Genomic DNA, 20,778 nt, shown 5'->3' on the forward strand with positions numbered 1-20,778 from the left:
GTGCAGCAGATCTACAAATGACCTCTGCAGGCTGGTTTCTCCTCAGTCTCACCATGAAAGTCCAACTTCCCAGTAGCTTCTGTGCAGCCTGGTTTCACCTCCTTTTCTGTGCATGACAACAGTGTGTGTTTGTGTGTGAGATGTTACTTCCTGTGCCACTTGCATGATACAAACATTAGAGCGAGCAACACAGTCCAGACATATCTGCTCAGAAGTAGCATCTCTTTACGGTCATAAGACCCCAGAGGATCCTTCCCGCCGCTGAAACACCAGCTGTTGGGACGTCCTCTCTCCTCATTCCCTAAAGTAGAAGTAAACCACAGTCTGGAGAGCAGCAGACCCCCCCCCCCCCCCCCCCCGTACTGTAGTTTTCTGCAGACGGCTGAGGGGGGGGGAGGGGGGTAGTCCAGGATGCAACTGAACAAGACCCATTTTCTGAAGAGTCAGCTTCCTGGGCACAGCCACGTTTAGCCACGTTTCAGGATTTCTGAGGAGGTACAAGCCTCTTCAGGTCTGGATGCCATTCCTGCTTTCACTCTGGCCTTGGCTGCACGCACAGCCTCTCTTCCTGCAGAGCCAGAGCACAGAAGCCATGAAGTTGAAGTTTTGAACCACTTGATTTCTGCAAACACACAAGCCAGCCACAAGCAAGAGGCATCACATCTCCGGTGACACCAGAATGAAAAGGGGAACATTCAAACACAATGATTTGCAATTTGAAATATTTTGCCTGTTCATCAAGATCGCTTCATTTAAAAAACCTCATTTCACATTCTATCCCACATCCATAGAGGCGTGTAAGGAAAACCTGGAACCTTGGTAAAAAGGGAACAATAATGAGGGCTGCCAGGCAGCTGGTAGATTCCACTGAAGGATGGTTCTCTACGGAGTCTGCATTTGGGCTACGTTGGAGAGGACAGGCTCTCTTTAGAACCAAGAAACCTCCTGTAGAAAAGGATTCAGTTGTATGTGTCCCCCCCTCTCCAACATCCCACTCTCTTTTCCGTCAGTCTTAACTGTCTGGTCCAACAAAAAAGGTATACAAACATAATGAGTATAAATTAAGTTTAGCCTCAAATACAAAAGGGGTTTATCCAAATATACACCTCGTGTGTCAGAAGATCCATGAACCCCTATTGCAACAGTAAAATATGTCCAACACAAGACGCCTGTGATCTGTTTGCTCAGCTGCTGGACAGAACAAGTATTAAAAAAGAAGAAGTTTGGCTTCAGAGACATTTTAGTTTGAAATGTTGTTCACCTTTTGGCATCTCACTTCAGGGGTCGCCACAGCGAATTTGGCAGAGAGGCCCTTCCTGACACAACCCTGTATTTTATCCATGCTGGGGACCAGAACAGAGGGACCCAGACTTGGGCCCCCCTTGTGGGGACAGTTGGACATCTTGATAATAAAGATCAACAGTCTGGTCTATAAATCTGAACATAGTATTTATTTCCCTCTGAGACACTAGAGTTCTGATTTTAGAAGTGAATGGAAATCAGCTTTACAAATATAGCAGAATATCATCAGCATATTGGACCAGGTACAGAGCCCTGTGGGACACCATGGCTGACTGTCATTATGGAGAAAGACCAGTGTAATCGGTCAAAGATATTAGATCTTCCAAATCACAAAAAAACAAATAAAAGTGAGATGGGAACAGTTTTGGACGAATCACACGCAGAGGAGAAAGTGGCTTTTGTACATTTGAACATCACATTTGATGTTCAAGATGGGTTTGACCTCTGAGCAACAGTGTCTTCTGGGCAAAAGTGAAGCTGGCAGTGAAGAAAGTCAATGCAGTAACAGTTCTGATACCTCAACAAAACCAGACAATTTCATCAGTAATGAGCCCAGCACTCTACTCTCCAAGTCAGACTTCAACAATAAACACACGGCGGCGGTTCTTGAACAATCAAAGTGACTGCAGCGGTGAAACCAGCGCAGTTACTGAATAAACACGTTGCTCAACTCGCCATCCTGACTGGACTTTGTTCAGCTCATGGCTGCACAAAGGTGAGCTGCATATCATAACGCGGGATGGAAAAAAGACTGCATCAGAAACCTCCCCCAACCTGGCAACACGGCCTTTACTTCAGAAAGAAGAAACCCCTGAAGATCACAGAGTTACGACAACAGTCTGAGAAGAGCCGGACACTTGCTCAACCTTTCTGCGGTTCCGTCGCAATTTCTGCGACAGGAAATGATGCGTTCTTTTCTTCAGGGTTTGCCTTCTAAATTAGTCGAGTCTTCAGGAAAAACAGCACATAATCAACACAACAGTCAAATGTGTGGAGAAACATGACAGTGGTTCAAAAAGCTGCAGGAACCGCTGATGCACAGAGGTCAAAGCAAGGGCTAGATGTGCATTTAAAATACCGCCTTTATTTTGTGGATATGACAACAGGAAACAGTTTACAGCCGTTTTTCAACATGCAGTGATCATAAAACACATCACAAAGATGCTACAGGTGAAAGAAAACCACTGGAGCCAGCTGGAAGGCAGTGTTTTCACAGGGATCAGTAAACCAGCCGTCTTCGAACTGAACCCGCACAAAAACTGAGGAGGTTCAGGACAAAGACTCTGCAATAAAGGACAAAGATGTGTGCTGACACAGCAGATAAAAACTGGAGCCAGGCCGTCTGTGGTGGAGGAAACCGCTGTACCGTTTGACCCTAGTGCACGGTCCGTGCGGAGCTGCCTCTCGTGCTTCCAGTCCACTTTGAAACCCGGATTGTTCTGCTGGAAAGCGAGTCCACACCGGACAGTGTGAGGATGTTCTGGAACAGGAGACGGCGTTGGGATTTCTTACAAAAACAACTGTGTGGCACAAAAACAGTCAGGAGGCATCCGTCTGTGCTCCCTGTCCTCTGAGGGACAGAAGATGCTTTGGCTTCAACAAACAAGAATATGTTTCATTCTCTAAAACAAAAGTCCATTTCACTAAAAGAAGTCAGTGAGACCTGTACAAGGTAAAATCATCAGGCTTAAGTGTGCTCCTGCCACTGATAAGGCACAGTTCTATATGTTCTCCGGCCGTTGTCACACATAGGCCCCCAGCGCCGCATGAAACTCCGTCAGACACTGAACGAGCTGCTGAAACTTGGGCCTCTCCTCGGGGTCCAGAGCCCAGCAACAAGCCATCACCGCAAACCTGCAACACAGAGCAGAAGCTTAGGAAGAGGCCGTTTCCATGCAGACACGTGAACCAGTGCAGAGAGGTGGACTGCAGAGCACACACTGTGAGAAAGCCACCCAACGTATGGAGGAAACGCTCGGTAAACATCAGCGCCGCGGTGGGAAAACCATGCCAGCAGACAAGAGCTCCCCTTGTTCTCCACAGTTGCAGGATGCTGATAAGCTGGAACGGAGCGACGCTGGCAGCGGCAGAAAAACAGTCAGCAGCAGCACTTCTTTGTCAGAAGTGTGCAGCAGCCAGGCCGCCTGCAGCTGAATTATGCTAAAGACACATCTGCAGGAAGAAACGTCTTCTATTATAGACCAACCTTTACTGAGTTGATGGAGTTTGAACTAAGCTGAAATGATGTGACGCTATTCTTGTTAAATTGTCATTAAACAGAAGTGTTTGTTTCTGCTGAGTTTAAAGAAACCCGTGTTTTGGGTGTTTTTATCTTCTCATGATGGAGGACACATGTAAAAGAATTTAAGATTAAAGATGCATTTGAGTGGTTTTTTGTTCAAATCGTGTTTTGGCGAAAAGCGGATGTCGGTAAAAGCTCGGAGTTATGACGCAGAACTGCTGTGGGCGGGGCCAACGTCTTTCTTCCTCCACTCCATTTCTAAACCATGAATCCTTTGACATCAAGTCTGGAGAGCTGTGACAGAAAAAGTCTGTTTTGACATTTCACTCCGAGCCTCCTCCAACTGAAGGAGGGGAACATGTGCTGGTGAACAGTAGGAGAAGCCCCTCCCTGCCTGTCCAGTGTGAACACTGCCTTGTTTCAGACATGAAAAGCTCGTGGACTGAACTCACAGCTCATCAGGACAGTTGATGGGTTGGGCTATCCTGTAGCCGTCTTTCAGGTAGGCAGACATCTCAAAAGGGTCGATGTCCATGTAGGGGGTCTGGCCCAGAGTCATGAGTTCCCACAGCGTCACTCCGAAAGCCCACTGTGAATGTGAACACACAGTACTTGGTCAACCGTGGGGTCATTGTTTACCCGTTCTTCACGTTTTCTGTACACCGTCAACACACTTGTGATTAGAATCAGAACGGATAAACATCATCACTATTTGTGTCAGGAGGGGGGGAAGCCAGGGTGCCACCGAGGAATAAAACAAAACCTTCACGGTGAACAATGCAAGGAAATTATGCAAAAATGCATCTGGAACGCATATCAGTGGCAGCAGCTTTTGTCAGGAGACTGAACGTATAAACAGAGGCGTGGCTGCGGGTTCAAGCTCCCATGCCAACCGAGGCCGTCCACAAGTGTTGATGCTCGCCTGACCTCTGCGGACTCAGCAGGCGTTTGGTGTGGAAACACTTCCTCACTCACACACATTCATAGTGCAGGCTCCTACACACACACACACACACACACACACACACACCCACACACACACACACACACACACACGCACACACACACTCAGAGGAAAGAGCCGTTTCAGCCCGTCTGTGCTTTTACATCATGATTTGATTCAACAGGCTGAAGCCTTGATAAAATGACCTGAGTTTAACAACATTCCACTACAGAGGAGCAGAACTGTAAAGGTCCCTGTTCTGTGTGTGTGTGTGTGTGTGTGTGGGGGGGGGTTAATAGGAAATCAGGATTTTTCCCGCCACAGTTCAGTCTCAAAGCATGACAAAGTATGACACAAACATCTTTTTACTATCAGGATGCATCTTCAGAAGTCACTTCTTTTAAGGAATGAGAACAATAATTACTGCAGTTCTTCTCACTCTTTGTTTATTTTCTTAAGCCCAGAAGGGAACTTTTTGGAGTTTTCAATCAAACCTGTTTTTTCTACCAATAATAGCAAATGGTAAATGGTGTATACTTATACCAGTGTTCTTCAACCTATTTTGAGCCACGGCACACTTTAACCTTGACAAAAATCCCGCGGCACACCAGCATCGAAAAAGAAAAAAAGGATAAACTCATAGTCTGTATTGATCTACAGTCCCTCCACAATCTCACATACATTTTTGAGATAATTGTTGCAGAAAAAGCTGGAAGCTGCAGCTGTTTTTTCTGAAAGATGTAATAAAAGTTAAGTTAGAAAATTTAAAAACTGATGCGTGTGGGTTGTGGTTTCAAGACGTCAAGACTCATTGTGCGCTGAGACGCTGTCACTTTAACCCAATGCATTATGGGAGATGTAGTGCGAATAGCTGGCAAACGCAGACGGACTAACGTCTCTGAGCTTCATGGTTTTGTTCACTTGTTCCACGGTCTGACACCGGATTCTGTGGAAAGCTACACCGCTGAAGACGAGCTTTAGCTGGTATTTTTGTTTTTTTTTTTCGAACTAAGAGACTTATGAGCAGAATCAGAACAAGGAAGTGAAGACTTTAACCACTTCTGATTGGTCAGACTGATGATGTGTGATTAAGCCTCCAAGAATGATTGGTGGAGACAGTTAAAGGGGCGGGACTGTTCCGAAAACAGCTGATGCTGCAGCTAAATCGTGGTACCGTCATTCTTATCAAAATGTCTTTAATAGAATCAAATAAACACAAGAAAAAAGTATTTTATGATCTTTCATATTCCTAACTACTCAGTGATTTATCAGGGCCTGTTTGGATGAACAAAGAGCTGATTTCCTGGAGATGGAAATGTTTTTAGATCAGTGAATGAGGGCAATTTCCCACAGCACACCTGACCATCTCCTACGGCACACCGGTTGAAAAACACTGACTTGTATAGCGCTTTTCTACCTACAAGGCCCAAACCGCTTTACAGTCACACACACATTCACACACTGGTGGCGGCTCCGACGCTGAACAATGGCGCCAACCTCCCACCAGAGGCAAGGTGGGGTTCAGCGTCTTGCCCAAGGACGTATCGACTCATGGGCGTGCAAGGCGGGAATCGAGCCTGCAATCTTACGATCATGGGTCAACCGCCCTACCGCTGCACCACGGCCGCCCCTGAGGTTCTCTCATTGTATCCAAGGTCATGTCAGCCGTGAAGACCCAGGGTGCAAACTACAGACAAAAGTCCCAAACAGGGCTACTGGAGCAGTATCCAGGGGTGATTGCACTGCTCGCCTCAGGACAAGCGCCTTCAGTCGGGGCATCTACAAGACAACTCTGAGCTGTTTTAGACAATTAAACTGCCCCACACATCTGTATACATTTATATTGTATGTTTTCCCCCCTTAATTGTTGCTTCTATGTCAATGAATTCCCTGTTGTGTTGTTCTATTGACATCCCCATCTGTGTCTCTTCTGTGTTGACTTAACTCACCTTTTTCTTTAAAGACCATCAACCTGTTCTATAGGAACTAAAGATGGAAAGGAGCCTAAAAGGCTATAATCTTAGGTTTGCATTTTGGAATGTTATATTAATATATTCTGCTGTGCGTCAGAATCCCCGTCTGTTACTCAATTATAAATTTATAGGAGAAAAAAAATTTAGCAAAATGACCCTATGGAAGAAGTGAAGGTCAAGCTTAAATCTATAGGAAACCAAAGTAGCTGGTAGTAACCTGGCATCCGTACCCCCCTCCCAAAGTATGGATGGGTTTCAGAACATCAGCAGCTGTGATTGGGTGAAAACGGGTGTGAAGAAAAGAAAGAACATCCACGCAGTGAGAGGACTTCCCACTGCACCATTCCCAGCAAGATGCCAACACGATGACACGGTGCTCTAACAGACGCAAGCAAAAACACGGCCAGTGACTATTTATTTGCATAGCAGTGATGCACAGCCGCATGTCAGGATTTCAACAGGCGCTTAGCTTCCTGCTTTACAACCATGGCTGCCACAAAGCAGCATGACCGTAAGAGGAATGTTGGCAGCGGGTGGAGGGCATGTCAGAGCCTCCGAGGGGCTTCAGGCTTCCCGAAAGCCACTGCCTTCGCCACTCTGCTGTCTCTGGACAGGAAGGAAGGGAGAAGCAGGGACACATGCAGCATCGGGGGTGGGGGGCCTCCCTTTTAACACCTTGACCAAGAATTTCAGAAAGACTAAGACACGCTAAAGTCGTTTCCTGGACCATCGTCTGGAAATGTTTCCTGAAAGTACATCCTACTGGAAGACAGGAAGGTTTCTTCTGCTGCTGTAATTCTTACCACATCACTGGCACTGGAGAAATCGTTGTTGAGCAAGCTTTCCAGGGCCATCCAACGAACGGGTCGGTTCTCATTGTCCCCCAAACAGTGGTAATCCATGGGAAATAGATCTCGAGCCAGGGCGTTATCTGTAATCTTCACCTGCATGCTGTCGTCAATGCTGTCAGAGGGAGGACAAGGGACAGAACAGGTGTGTTCCTTAGCTCCTAACCAAATCCCAAAACAAGAGTCACCTGAAAGCTGCGAGGAAGAACCAGAGGCGCTTTAGGGACACTCACACGCAGTTCCTCGCAGCCAGGTCTTTGTGTATGACCTCCCTGCGTGCAAGGTAGCTCATTCCACAGGCGATCTGGATGGCCATGTAAACCAAGTCCTGTTGAGAGATGGCCTGAAAGGAAATGAGAGACAGAGTGTCAATGTGCATTTCAGAGAAAGACAGGAAAACTAAACAAGAGGGAGTGGGAAATGTCAAGCTAGTAGCTCCAGCCTCCCTGTTTCCTTCACACTGAGCCAAAAACCGCCGTCACACATGAACGTTATGACGAAAAACCAACCAATTCCTTGATGTATGTGATGTGTAATTAAAAGCGTGCTTTTGGTTGCTCTGTGGATTGCCGACCGTTTGTCTTTATTACTGTTAACTTTGCCCCTCAGAGTATGGGATGCTGGAACAGCAGATCAGATGTACACCTTAGGCAGAGAGCTGGATGGTTCACAAGAGTTCTCATGTCAAATCCACTTGGGCTTTGTGGATTTGGAGACAGCTTTTCATCTTCTCCCCCACAGTGTTCAGTGGGAGGAGCTATGGGAATGTGGAGTCTGGGGCCCCCTACTACAGAGCGGTAGTTCGGCTTGTATTAGCGGGAAGTCGAACCTGTTCCCAGTTCACATTGGACCCCTCTTCAGTTGGTTCTGTTCATAATCTTTATGGGGTCAGCAGATGATGTTGTTCTAAAGCCTTTGTCCAACCAGGGCCATCAGTGCCACTGGGGTGGTGTGCAGTCTAGTGTGAAGCAGCTGAATAAAATAGAACAGTTCCAAGGTGGAGACCATAATTCTACACTGGAGAAAGGTTGTCTGCCCTCTTTGGGTGGAAAGCTCCTGCCCCAAGGGGGGTGTTGTTCATGAGTGAGGGAAAGGTAGAGTGAGATTGACAGTTGGATAGGTGCAGTGACAGTAGACACGTCACCTATCCACTTTGGGCTTTCCCTGACAGAAGGAAGGACGTTTCCATGGACAGGGTTTTACTCAGACTGCTGCCCACAAGACCCAGCTCTGGATGAGTGGAGTTCAGATCTACTTATGCTCAAACTGATTACAAAAATAACTACCGGCTCAGGGTAAAAACAGTCCAAAGAAAGAGCTGCATGAATACATGGAGGTTGGAACGTAAACCTGACTTTCTACTTTGCAACAGAAGGACCAGGATCCGATGCAGTCTCACAGCAGAGTAAAGCTGGGGCAGTTGTTTAGATCATGGAGGCACAAAGACAATAGCTGGACCAGCAGGTGTGTTTGAGAAATGACCCCCAACCGCTAACAAAGTGAGGCTACTCCCACAATGCTTCTAAACATCCTGCATAGCTGAGAACACCACCCTAACAGAGAGCACATCCAGGGGTGTGGTTCCACAGAAAAACTTTGATATCACTCAGCTCTGCTCAGACAAACAGGATTTTTCATGTTACTTCTCATTTTGATAGATGACATCAGACGAAAACAACCAGTGAACAAACACATGACCAACCCAAGTCAACCACTCAAGTGAAGCACAGATGAGGGCTGTTGGTGCAGATCATCAGGAATCAGGGGGGCAACAATTCATTTTAACCATTCAATTCATCTCATAATTTGTAGTTGACAGTCTGATTCATAGTTGATATTGGTTCATTTTGAACGATTCAACTGGATCCGATCAATCTGTTTGGATCGTAGGAGCAGAAATCCTTTCATCCATTGATGGTGACACTCCTACTGTCAGGCCTGCTGCTCGGCCTCTTCTCCGCTCTGGAGGTGGCTTGAAGAACAGCTCGTTTCAATCACAGCCGTAAAAGAACAGCCAAAGGTACAACAGGCATGAAAAAATACTGGAAGACAAGTTTGATCTTGTGACTGTGAAATGTTTTCTGCAGCCATATATTTCAGCTGATTGATTGGTCGGTTGGCTTGGATCTGGGCTGGGTTTTTATGCGTCAGGTATAAAGGTTACCATGGAGACAACCTGTGCCAAAGGCTGAAGGTATTTACACAGCGAGTACAACTGTGGGTCATAAGCACCAGCTTTTTGACTGGATCTAGGATTCACCACAAAGGCTACAGACGACAATGCAGTTCAAACATTTTGAAATAAACAGCAAACAGAAAGGAAGAACTAAGTGCCACAAAAACCTCACATGTGTGGTAGGAGAGTTTCTGAGAAGCACCAATACTTCTGCATACAGCAGAATGCAGAGGCTTGCAGCTTCATAGCACTGCAGTAAATCTGTACACACATACGTCAAACTCAGGATAATTAGTCATGACATTGATTGGAAAATACACATACATCCACATGCAGTTGCATCTTAGGTTTGAACTATTATTATTTGGTCAAAGTCTCCAAGGTTGGTATTCCTTCTTCTGCTGCCCGACTGACAGCCGTCCTTCTGGATCTACCAGACTTTATCAGTCCTCTGTGCTGCGATGTCTGCAGACAGGGTTCATCAGGGTCTTTGTCCTTCTGCAGCGGTTATCAGTGCAGCAGAGTAAGTTGAGGTCAAGTTGTCTGCAGGTCAGAACTCGGCTGAAAATCAGGGTCACTGTTGACATTTAGAGATAGTGGTAGATCCCAGGCGGCCTGATTTTCTTCCTCCTCCATTTATTACTGTATTTGTTAGCTCAGACGTCTGCGATCAAACATTCCTCAAAGCCTTCCATGTTGTTGACAACCACAACCTTGGAAGATCTGACAGTTCCTCACAGATGTGTTTTGAATTTTTTGCAGTTTCTTCAGAAACTGAGCTTTTTTTTGGCAATATCAGCATTCCTTCCTTCTATCACCGCCCGGACGACACGACAACATCCCGCACGTCCCTGATGCTCCTTTGAATCATGTGACCACAAATGCTAGCTAGGTCAGCACGCAAACTTGCAAACCACACAAAAATGGCAGAAGTGTAAATGTTCCCGTTGCTCGTCCGCTTTGGGGTTGATAATGAAGTGGTCCAGACTGCCCAGAAACCTTTGGGACAAAAGAGTTCTGTTTTCTGGGGGAGGGGGCTAAAGTGAAGTGGCCGTTTGATGGTGTGGATCCCTGAATGTCCTGCTCTGACTGAGGAAACCTCCTCAGGCACAGAAGAGCTAACGTTTTCAAACAGTCCAAAGCTTTCTGGCCGATTAAAGACAAACACAAAGCGCTGAAACGGAAAGAATGATCAGATCAATCCACCTGCTGACTTGCTGTGAGGCAGAGACCGGTGGACCTGAGGTAAAACAACCTCTCTGAACATAGATACACAGATATTGAACAACTTAAGGCCACGCTGGGAAAAGATGCTTCCAAACGGCTTTGCAGAGGCCTCAAAAGGGCCTTTAGGGTCTCCAGCGGCTGAACCGTTAAAGCTTTAGCGGGAGGATCCTGGGTCACAGCCTCACCTGAGGGTTGTTCGCCTCTGCCAGCTTGCACTGCCGCAGGAAGAGTTTGAGATTTCCCCACGCCATGAAAGGCAGCAGCACCATGGGCTTCTCCCCGTCCTCGATGCACACGTGACTGATGGGCAGCAGATTTCTGAGGGCGGGAGGAATGATCGGGTCAAAGGTCAGGTTAGCTGTGTGTGTGCATATGGCTTTATGCTAACTGTACATTTAAAAGATGTTTGCAGGCCACCAAGTAACACTGTAGAAAGGAAGTCCCTGAAACGGGAAGCTGATTTGATCGTGTCATTGGGTTTGACTGTAGTCATGATGACATCATACAGTTAGTTCATCTTCTAAAGACTGCACTGTTGGAAAACTAAAGAACTCTACAGAAGGCCACACAGGTGTAACGCTAGCTGCAGCGATTCAGGGGTTGGTTGTTCATCCAGAAGGAGAGAGGGGGGAGTTCAGGTCTCTGAAGGTGGATTACATATTCCTAATGCAGCGTTCCATGTAGATAAAGGGTTCCTAACAGACAAGACAGACACTCTAAAAGACTTGGGAATTGAACTGACTGGTGTGTGTAGACAGAACAGGCAGACTGGTGTTCACTTCATGTTTCAAAGCTCAAAGAAAACACCAGCACTCTTATTTCTGCTCCATTGCTGTTGCCTGACCTGTATTTCCTGACAGACCTGATTTTGACCTGGTTTTTTGTAATGTGTTTGGAACAAAACATTTGAAATGGGTTTGGCTAAGGCAGAGTGCAGCATGGGAGAACAGATCTAACCAAAGCTGATCTGACTTGGCTTTCTTAATCCCCTTCCACAAATCTTTCTCCCCTTCTTCCAACGTGCAGTTTTCAATTTCTCTTAGATGACTTCAGGTCCAAACGCCACAGAACACTTACCTGTGATGGAGTCCCCTAAGTTTGCAGCTTTCAGTCAGCATCATGGTCACCTGCACCTCAGAGGCATGATCTACAGGTCGGATCAGAGTGAAGATGCTGAGTCATCAGGTTATCACAGGGTAGGGTGGCTGAGCCTTTAAGGTCCGGTCCAGAGAGAGAATTTTATTACAGAGAAACCAGAATAAAAGAAAACGCCTCTTATTGCATGGCTCCTCTGTCAAGAGCAGTGGGGGATTCAGAGTGGAACTGATCTGTGGCAGTTTAAAATCTGTAAATCCAGCTTCACCATCCTCTGCTAGTTATGGAAAGCTGTGTTGTTCCCAAAAGCAGAAAAAGAAGGAAGCAAAAGGTTTGACAAAGCCAGAGCTGGCATGAGGATACTTTTTGCAGAGCGGAATCCCCCGCAGCCTGAGTAAACACCAGAACAAAGAGGTCAGAGGTCAGAGAAAGACGCTGCATGGGACGAGGCCACGTCCTGCCTGAGGCTGTAATCATTTACTGTGAGAATCTTTCAAGAATCCACCTGATTTTAGCAGGTGTAAAACATCCTCCTATACTGCTTTCTGAGGAGAAACCGGCTTTATAGGCGTGAGCGCAACCAGGGGGTCACTCCTTTAACCCAGGTTAGAAACCTGGATGTTTTTAGGGGGTTAGCTTTGTTGCCAAAGTATTGGCCGTCTGTGAAAAAGTTTTGTAGTTGTAGTAAAAAAACGTCTCTGTGTAAAAAGCAACAACTGTACCATCATAACTGTAGAAAACATTGTCGGTCCGTCAACAACTGTGTTGTCTGTGTGAAGCGCAGAGGCCTGGTTGTAGGAGGGAGCGCAACAAAACAGCAGAAGATTCCTGAAATCTGGTGATGACTGATGGGCTGGTCCAAGCTGCGCACCGATTGGGTGACAGTGAAAGGCTGTTGATTGGCTGATTTATTGAGAAGGAAAAGAACTGTACTTGTAACTTGAGTTTTGCCATTGTGGATCAATGTGCATGCTGCTGTGCATCCGACATTTAAAGAAATCTGATTACTCAATAAAATGCAGCCTGCAGAAGTCCACCCCACAGAGAGCACTCTGAAATATCCCACTGCTTTGAGCTCTTTCTGTAAAGTACAGCTGTTCAGATTTCAGGGTCTAGCTTAGCAACAAAGCTGAATCAATCTGTGAACCAGGATGTGTCAAATGCAGAGCCCAGCTCCGTGCTCAATGGCTCTTCAGCCGTCATAAATAGTCCTCCTGTCTAACTTTTTAAATTCAGCTCTACGACCAAAGTCTCTGATCAGAGGATGATGATGAAACAAACTATAAGAGCCAAAAGCCTGTTTCCAGTTTGGCCTTTTACCAAATGAGTTGGGATCATGTTTTCCAGCAATGTTTTCTCAAATCAGATAAGATGATGAAGTGCCGTCACTAGAGGCGTGAGGGTGACTTCAGGCAGCTGAGGCCGACCTTTACCGGATGATTCCACTCCCGTCTTGATTCAGTCCCAGAGTTACAGACTCTGGTTGTGTCTGAATTCCCACCCTAACTACTAAAAACTATATAGTGTGGTACTATGTAGTGCCGTAAATTTTGAAAACATTTCAGACACCACGCTCACTAGTTAAAATCTAATGGATATGAGCATTTTGCGATGATTATTTATGAGTCCACCGTCTTCTAATGATAAAAATGTGGATCGGTTGTTTAAAAAAAACATTTAAACACATTTTTCTTTGGCAAAAATTGTTCCAACGCAATGCATTGTGGTCTATATTCATCGATCTGGTGAGCATCCATGCACACTGGTTTTTCGCAGAGACTTCTGGGAAATTTCCAGGGCCCTGGATTTTGGAGTTGTATGTTCAGACAGCACTAGGAAAAGGTGAACGCACTATATAGTGTACTATGTAGGGGTTAGGGTGGGAACTTGGACCTTCAGGCATTCCTGTTGTTGGAATTGGCTAAAAAGGTAAACTAGCCAATCCAGCAGGTGGACCAACACCTCATGTAGCATCAACATACATGACGTTATAGACGAGACATGTTTAAAGGTGTATAAACCCTCAATGGAGTGTCAACACTGTGGCGTTCTTAAAGTGTACCTTTGACTGTTTTCACAAAGACTTCCTTTTCCTTGGTGGGGTCCTTCTCATCCAGCAGCACGCCGTGGAAGATGCGTCCAAATGTGCCTGTCAGAGACAGAGAGCAGCTCTTTATGTGTGGAAAAGGTCAGCAGTGAAGGAGCCAGAGGATTAACAGGTCACCTCCATCAGCCACTGATCCGTGGACAGAAGAGGACAGCCCTCTACACTAAACACTTTGTCTCCTAATGGGACCAGGCGGGTTTGGACCCTTACTTTGCTGACATAAGTCTAAAACAGAGACACATGGGCAGACTTTCCATCACTGCGGCCAGGGGATAAGCTGAGAAAGAGCTTTCCTGGTCTGCTTCCTCGCCGTGTCACTTCAGGACATTTCTGAAGTTACCATCAACACTAAAGACCATGGAGGAAAAATCCTGGCCTGGAGGCAAACTCATTTCTGTGCTTGCACAGGAAAGGAGAATAACAACAGGGTGATTGATGGCTGAAGCATCTGCCTCCTTTTGGAGCCTGTCTGGACCTGCCTGCTGCCAGAAACACAACCTCCCTCTGAGTCCAGGACCGTTGCCCCGGTATTGAACAAGCAACGTTCTTCAAGACCGCAGTATCGTTAAGATCTGACCTCAACGGTTCTGCTATCGGTACTGGAGAAGTCGCATGTTTTTGTGTCCCACAAGATATAAATGTTATCTGCCATATTTAACTCACCAAGTCAGTCTATTTTCCGTTAATTAATGATGATATTAATTTAGCTATTCTCGCTGAAGAGGAGGTCTGTCTGGCTACGGGGGGGGGGGGGGGGGGGGCGGGGCTGTTGTTCAGAAAGTGAAATTAATCAAATCTGCGCCACAGCGCCCCGACTATGGTGTCAACCTGCTGCTATGACGACCGAATTTAGCGCTGTCTGTATAGAAACACTGGAGGGGCGCGGGAAAACACGACTCCTTGCTGCAGATGATATGAACAGGTGAACGAGTAGAGAGGAGGGGGAGGGGCTTTGGCGTCAGATGGAAACACGGACGTCAGATTCAGACGCAGCTTTCACGGCAGGAGTTGAAGCAGAGACTTCCTCTGGGATGATTTTATAAACTATGAACATTTATTTAATTCATTATATATTCACATCATGACAGCAATATGTCAAAACATTGCTGTTTATTTTGTTTTAAATAACTTCTTCATGTATTTTACTTTTAAAGTTGGAAAAATGCATAAAGTAAAATGTTTTGTTAAAAAACATTATTGCATGATGATGAAATAAAACACTATGTTCTTAATTTGTTATTTATTTATTTTTCGTCCTCAAAAAGTATCGATTAGAGTATCGTTAAAATACCGCAGTATCAATAAGAGTAGTAGTACCGTTAAAACCTTAACGATACCCATCCCTACTGAGGGTGCAGCGCTTCGTGCAGACCGCTCCACCTCAGACATTTACGCCGTATGTAGACAGACAGCCAAGGAGGAGACCGGAGGTGGATGCAGACGTACAGTTTAGACGACGTGGAGGTGATAACCAAACAAACCAAATAACTGAATTTTAGATTTGAACCCTCTGTTTATAATGTGTGATCCTCAGCAGGTTGTTTGGATTGAAATATTTATTTCCTACTTTAAACATAACAGATGCACTGAATGAACATGATGCTACTGGGGTTTTTCCAGATAACTAAGAAAAAGGCACATCTATCACAGGCTGCACTGAAAATGAAAGCTAAAGGGTTCAAGTTTCAAAAGATCAGAAACTGCTTCAGGTGATGAAAAGGTTGGTGGTATTTCCAGTTGTGGAAGGAACATTCCTTCTGCTCAGTTTGGAGATCAGGTTACTCTGTTTTTGTCAGATAGTAAATAACTTAGACCTCCAAACAGACGCCCACATTTAATCACCAACCAACTAGATTCTACTGGCTAAACTTATTTTTACTGGACAAATTAGAACACTGCTTTACGCAGAAAAACCTTTTGAATTTTTTATAAGAAAATGAAATTGCATTAAAGCGTCCTCTGAAAATGTCCTATGAAATAATCTTGTTGTATTTATCCTCCGCGTCTTAAAGGCCGGTCGGTCCGTGAAATACTAAATTGGAAGTGACAGACGGAACAGCCCGTTAACATGGCATCATTAGCATCATAGCATCATTAGCATCATAGCATCATTAGCATCATAGCATCATTAGCATCATAGCATCATTAGCATCATAGCATCATTAGCATCATAGCATCATTAGCATCATGTGAAAACGGGGTTTTAACATGTTCTTGTAGCATTTTTCTCATGACGGAGGACATTTGTCATTTCTGAGTGTTTCTTTATATGCTGTGAATCAGTAGCAGGAAAATGCTGTTTGAAAAAGCCTGATCATCCACCTGCAGACCAACAGATCCATGAACGTCTGTGTTTTCCTGGTCTGAGCTGCACGGCTGCATAGCTCTGATATTGATCACCATTTTTGTTGCACCGCTAATGTTAGGGGGTGTGAGGAGCTGTAAGCTAGCGGGAGAGAGTGTAAACAAAGGGATGATGGGATATCAGCGAAGGGTCACACCACGCCAACAGTCCACAATTCAGAGGTGAATTACTGATGAAATCCTGCTGCGCTGCAGAAACTATGTCCTAGAAAACGACTCAGGTTTTGGGATTTTGGCTAAAAGACAGAAGTGAATAGTGAAAATGAAAATGTAATAAATCAAGCTCTACTTTACTTTAGTTAATCACTGTATTTAATGAAATTATCGTGTCTTAAATGTGTTTTTGCATTTCATCATTTCTGTAATGAGTTTGACAGATCTGTGTGATTTTTTTATTGCATCGTCTACAATTGATGCTTGAAATGAAAAAAAATCAATACATCAGAAGACCTGGGAAGGCTTGGAAAAGTGATCAGATGATGGGAGTGGGTTGATCAGCAGTGGGTACTGTGAACACGAGAGGCAGATACCTTCATGTAAGACATCTTTCAGCGTCACTCTCTCTCTGGAGAGCGCAATGTCCTTGACTTTAGCCTTGGCCTCCATTAGAGTCACACTCCTCAGGTCGTTCTTCTCGATGCGCAGAGACGGATAGCCTGGGAGGAAAGAGAAGCGCGGTGGGTATTAATTATCTTCGTGGTAGATAAACCGGTCCATGTCTGACCGTGTTAACCTGCCCCAGTGGCTGTTTACACAGTTAAACAATAATGTTCTCAGAAGGACACGCCCTCCAGCTTTGGGCGCGGCATAGAAAGACAACAGTGACGTCTAGACAGGGCAGAAACATGAAGACTGAACTTCCTTGGGGGGAAAAAAAAACACCTCTCTACCAATGAGAGATGTTTGTTTAGTTCTTGCTCTTGTCAACAATCCACAACAGCTTTAAAGAATATTACATTTGACCTGATAAATCACCGTAAACCCTTGAAAGTTTTCATCTCAACATCATCTGATATTGTTTGGATCAGTGAGGGGACTCCAGCTTACAGAAAAATCGACCTTTCTAGTCTGAGCAGCACTTTCCTGAGTGTCGTCAATCCCCAACACAACAAAGCAGATGATGAGTCGTGTCAATTTTCTTATGTCACAATCAAAATTTCGACTGAAATGACAGAACTGCTGTGTCATTTTAAAAGAACGTCAACATTTACAGGAAACACAGCCGGCAGAACACGCTGCAGCCTACGGATGTTGCATTAAGGAGGCTGCATGCAAAGCCTTTACTAAGGAACTAGCATTACTCAACTCGTCTGTACATTCTGTCAGCAGGCCACGGCTTTAAAAACAGGAGAAAACTGGGATGCATGAAGTACACATAAATCCCATCTGTGTTCTTTTTCCTGACACATGAACAAAACACAGAAGCGCGTTGTGTCAACACTTTGTGTGAGCATTTAAGCTAGCACTAATAAGTTCATGCAGCGCCCAGGCTGGGCATAAACAGCCTGTGTGTATGTACACACACATACCTTAACATTAACACAGAGGATGCAGGGCCACAACACAAAGACACACTGTCAAACAGCCTACAGCAGAGCGGCACCGTGAGAGTTACCATGCCTCACCATGCCTTTTAGTCACGTCACAACGAACAAGAGATAAAGCCTTCAAGTCACTGCATTTAGGTAAAAAGCTGCAGTCACCAAAGGTTCAAACCTCTGGGTTTCTGCAGCGTGCAAACATACTGAGGCCTCACTGCTGCCCCCTGGAGTTCAGAGTACCAGCAACAAACATGAGGAGTGCAGGAAGGAGACTCATCTTCCACCTGCTGATGGAACATGAGTGATCATGAGGGAGGATAAATGGTGATCAAACATGTTCCATCCAGCAGCCACTCCCAGAATGACTCTTCAGGAATCTTTCTCCTCCCAGTATTAAAACGTCAAAGCAATGAGTGTTCCTCAGGAGGTGATGGAATGTTACCAAACATTTCTAGTTTCAGGACCTCCTCTATCTTTCAAAATCCCCATCCCATAACTGCAGCAGCAGCAGGAGCATCTTAACCCACACAGGATGGATTTTATTTTGAAAGGGGCTTGTGAGTGCTGCTGTCAAAAGTAAAATAATTCTATTTTTTCTAATACAAAAAACATATAACAGTTATAATTCAATACTCGTAAATATTGAAAAGCTACATTTTATAAATGAATGGCTCCAAAAACATGAATAAAAAGCATTTTTCTTTAGAATAAAGTGGGACTTTGCAGCTCTCTGTGGGTTTGTGTCCTTTAGACTCCTGGTCTAAGTCTTCACAGAAAGAAGAAAAAGGGGAACCGATCACAAATCAAATCTGATGGAAAAATGAGGAAAGACGCAGAAATGTTTAAAGCAGGACACATCCAGCTGCTGACAGCTTCACACATGCAGGAACATAAAGAACTGTGTTTTTGGTCGTCTTTCACCAAACTTACTTCTGTTCTCATGAGGAGCAGCACCGGGGCTTTGGAAGGAGGAGGAGGCAAGCTGGAGGATGGGTGCAGAACCAGGGTCTGATGACAAGAAGGGAGGGGCAGGAAGGCAGAGGAGAGGAGAGGGGGGACAAACACACCGTTTACTGCAACATGACCCAAAAAAGTTTCCTTCTTTGTCCAAACACATCCATCATTCCAGGACAAATACAAAAATTTGTGGACGGGTGGAGGGAGAGTTTCCCAACAACCACTAGAGGGCGGTAGGGGGCAATAAAGTGACTGAGCAAAACCTTAAAGACACAGAGAGAAAAAGAAACAGAAAACTAATTAATACCAATCAAAGAACGTTTTCACTAAATGTACAGTAAATCATGTCACTGTGGCAGCTACTGCAAGTGTGGAGAAACCGGATTAAATGAGAAAAACAATACAAGAGGAAAAGCTTCACTGTAAAATCAGAACCAAAGACACCTAAAACCCATTTGATGACAGTAGTTTAAAAAAAAAACTGCAAGAACAACATGACGATAAATATATTTATCTATTTTGGATATATACTGAAGAAACCTTTATTATGTCACATTAAACAAAACACAGTGGTTACACATAAAAACAAAATGACTTGAAATATCCAACACAGAGGGAGCAGTGCGGTTTTATACGACCAATGTGAAGAAGCTGGAGTGTGAAGTTCCAAAGAACACTTTGCACTTCAGCTGTTCATGTTAAAGTGACTACTGTGCTTCAACAGATGCTGCTAAAAGACGGAGATCCTCCCACAGCAGAGCTGTTGGGTCCTTCCATGCTTTACTGAGGATTCTGTCACAGGAACCAATCATTGCTCCCCAATATGTCAGTTTTTAATCAAGTAATCAGATCTACAGGACAAGGTGCATCATCAGATCAACTCAGATCAAAAGATTCAGCAAATGTTTCATGGCCACAGCTCTGTTTGTCATCCCACAAATCCATTTTCACAATCTAAATTAAAAAAACAAAGCTCTCAAAAGTGTAATAATAATTTTCTTTTGAAAACCTTTCCCAACAAAGACATGCAGTAGTTTACTGAAAACAGGTTTCTCTTCTGTTGATGCAATGGTGGTCAGGTGTGTAAAGACCCTGCTATTCATCTAATGGCCACTAGGGGGAGAGAAGAGCCAGGAAGGCAAACATGGAGGAGTTTGAAAATGACATCTCACATGAATAATGATACCTTTAAAAATGGAATAATTGAGATTATGGCTAAAAAAAATAACAGTTTTAAAGGTTTTCTTTGACAGTCAAATTCATTTTGGTACTCTAAATTCTACGACCACAACCTTAAAACAGAATCTAACAGGTGTGGCTATACGGCTGCCTCCGCCCCCAAACAAGTGCTGGCCACTTTCAGGAAGGCAAAGTTTAGTGCTGCTGCTTAGAAATCACTACAACTGTGACTGCAGGTCCACCTTTACCAGCATGGACTAACCAGTGCCAGTATGTAGAGCGGGTTTGTTTTATGTGTGTGATGAAACATTCAAGCAAGCAGAGCATCCCTGCATGACCTGTGTGACCCAGGAGTCTGCTGACACTGATGTGGACAATGCACAGCTTTTATTGCATTAGGAAAGGCATCCAGTTTAAAACACTGTCACACTCAATGAAGCCAATCTGAGCTCTTTCTTTTCTCTAAAGAGCACCGACCCGACTCCTCAGAGCCTCGCTTCAGGAGATCAACCAAAGAAGGAAAGTGTCTTACTGGAGAGCGGAGCGGCGTTGTTGGGAGTGTCGGCCCTCAGGTACTGGGTGGTCTGGGTGGACGGCTGCGACAGGCCCTGCGAGCTTCCGCTGTCACTCACACTGACAGACACACACAGTGCAAATACCTTCCGTCACGCATCACTTCAGTAATGTAAACACACTTCATCCAGGTGCTTTGCTGCTGCTGCTGTCTGCTAAAACTAAAAGGCACGGAAACAACAGTCCGCTTGAGGAACTGCAGGAGAAAAGTTCACTGGTTTAGAGTTTTAGCTTAAGTTTTGGAATAAAAA

General features: G+C 45.0%; 1 protein-coding gene across 1 annotated transcript in view; it reads right to left on the minus strand.

Annotated features, from left to right (window-relative positions):
* Positions 1-2,366: 2,366 nt before the first annotated feature.
* The window catches only part of ryk (receptor like tyrosine kinase), a 40,656-nt gene continuing 22,244 nt past the window's right edge, over positions 2,367-20,778 (minus strand). The window contains exons 7-16 of the mRNA XM_023953947.2: positions 20,487-20,587; positions 18,749-18,826; positions 16,808-16,933; positions 13,869-13,955; positions 11,789-11,858; positions 10,897-11,029; positions 7,542-7,651; positions 7,264-7,423; positions 3,997-4,133; positions 2,367-3,156 (exon numbers count right to left, since the gene is read on the minus strand). Coding sequence (XP_023809715.1) covers positions 3,045-3,156; positions 3,997-4,133; positions 7,264-7,423; positions 7,542-7,651; positions 10,897-11,029; positions 11,789-11,858; positions 13,869-13,955; positions 16,808-16,933; positions 18,749-18,826; positions 20,487-20,587 — 1,114 coding nt within the window. The 3' untranslated portion in view covers positions 2,367-3,044. The remainder of the gene's footprint in view (positions 3,157-3,996; positions 4,134-7,263; positions 7,424-7,541; positions 7,652-10,896; positions 11,030-11,788; positions 11,859-13,868; positions 13,956-16,807; positions 16,934-18,748; positions 18,827-20,486; positions 20,588-20,778) is intronic.

Source organism: Oryzias latipes, chromosome 4 (assembly GCF_053564925.1).
Source record: "Oryzias latipes strain Hd-rR chromosome 4, Olatipes_Hd-rR_3.1".
In the NCBI taxonomy this organism is placed as follows: Eukaryota; Metazoa; Chordata; class Actinopteri; order Beloniformes; family Adrianichthyidae; genus Oryzias; species Oryzias latipes.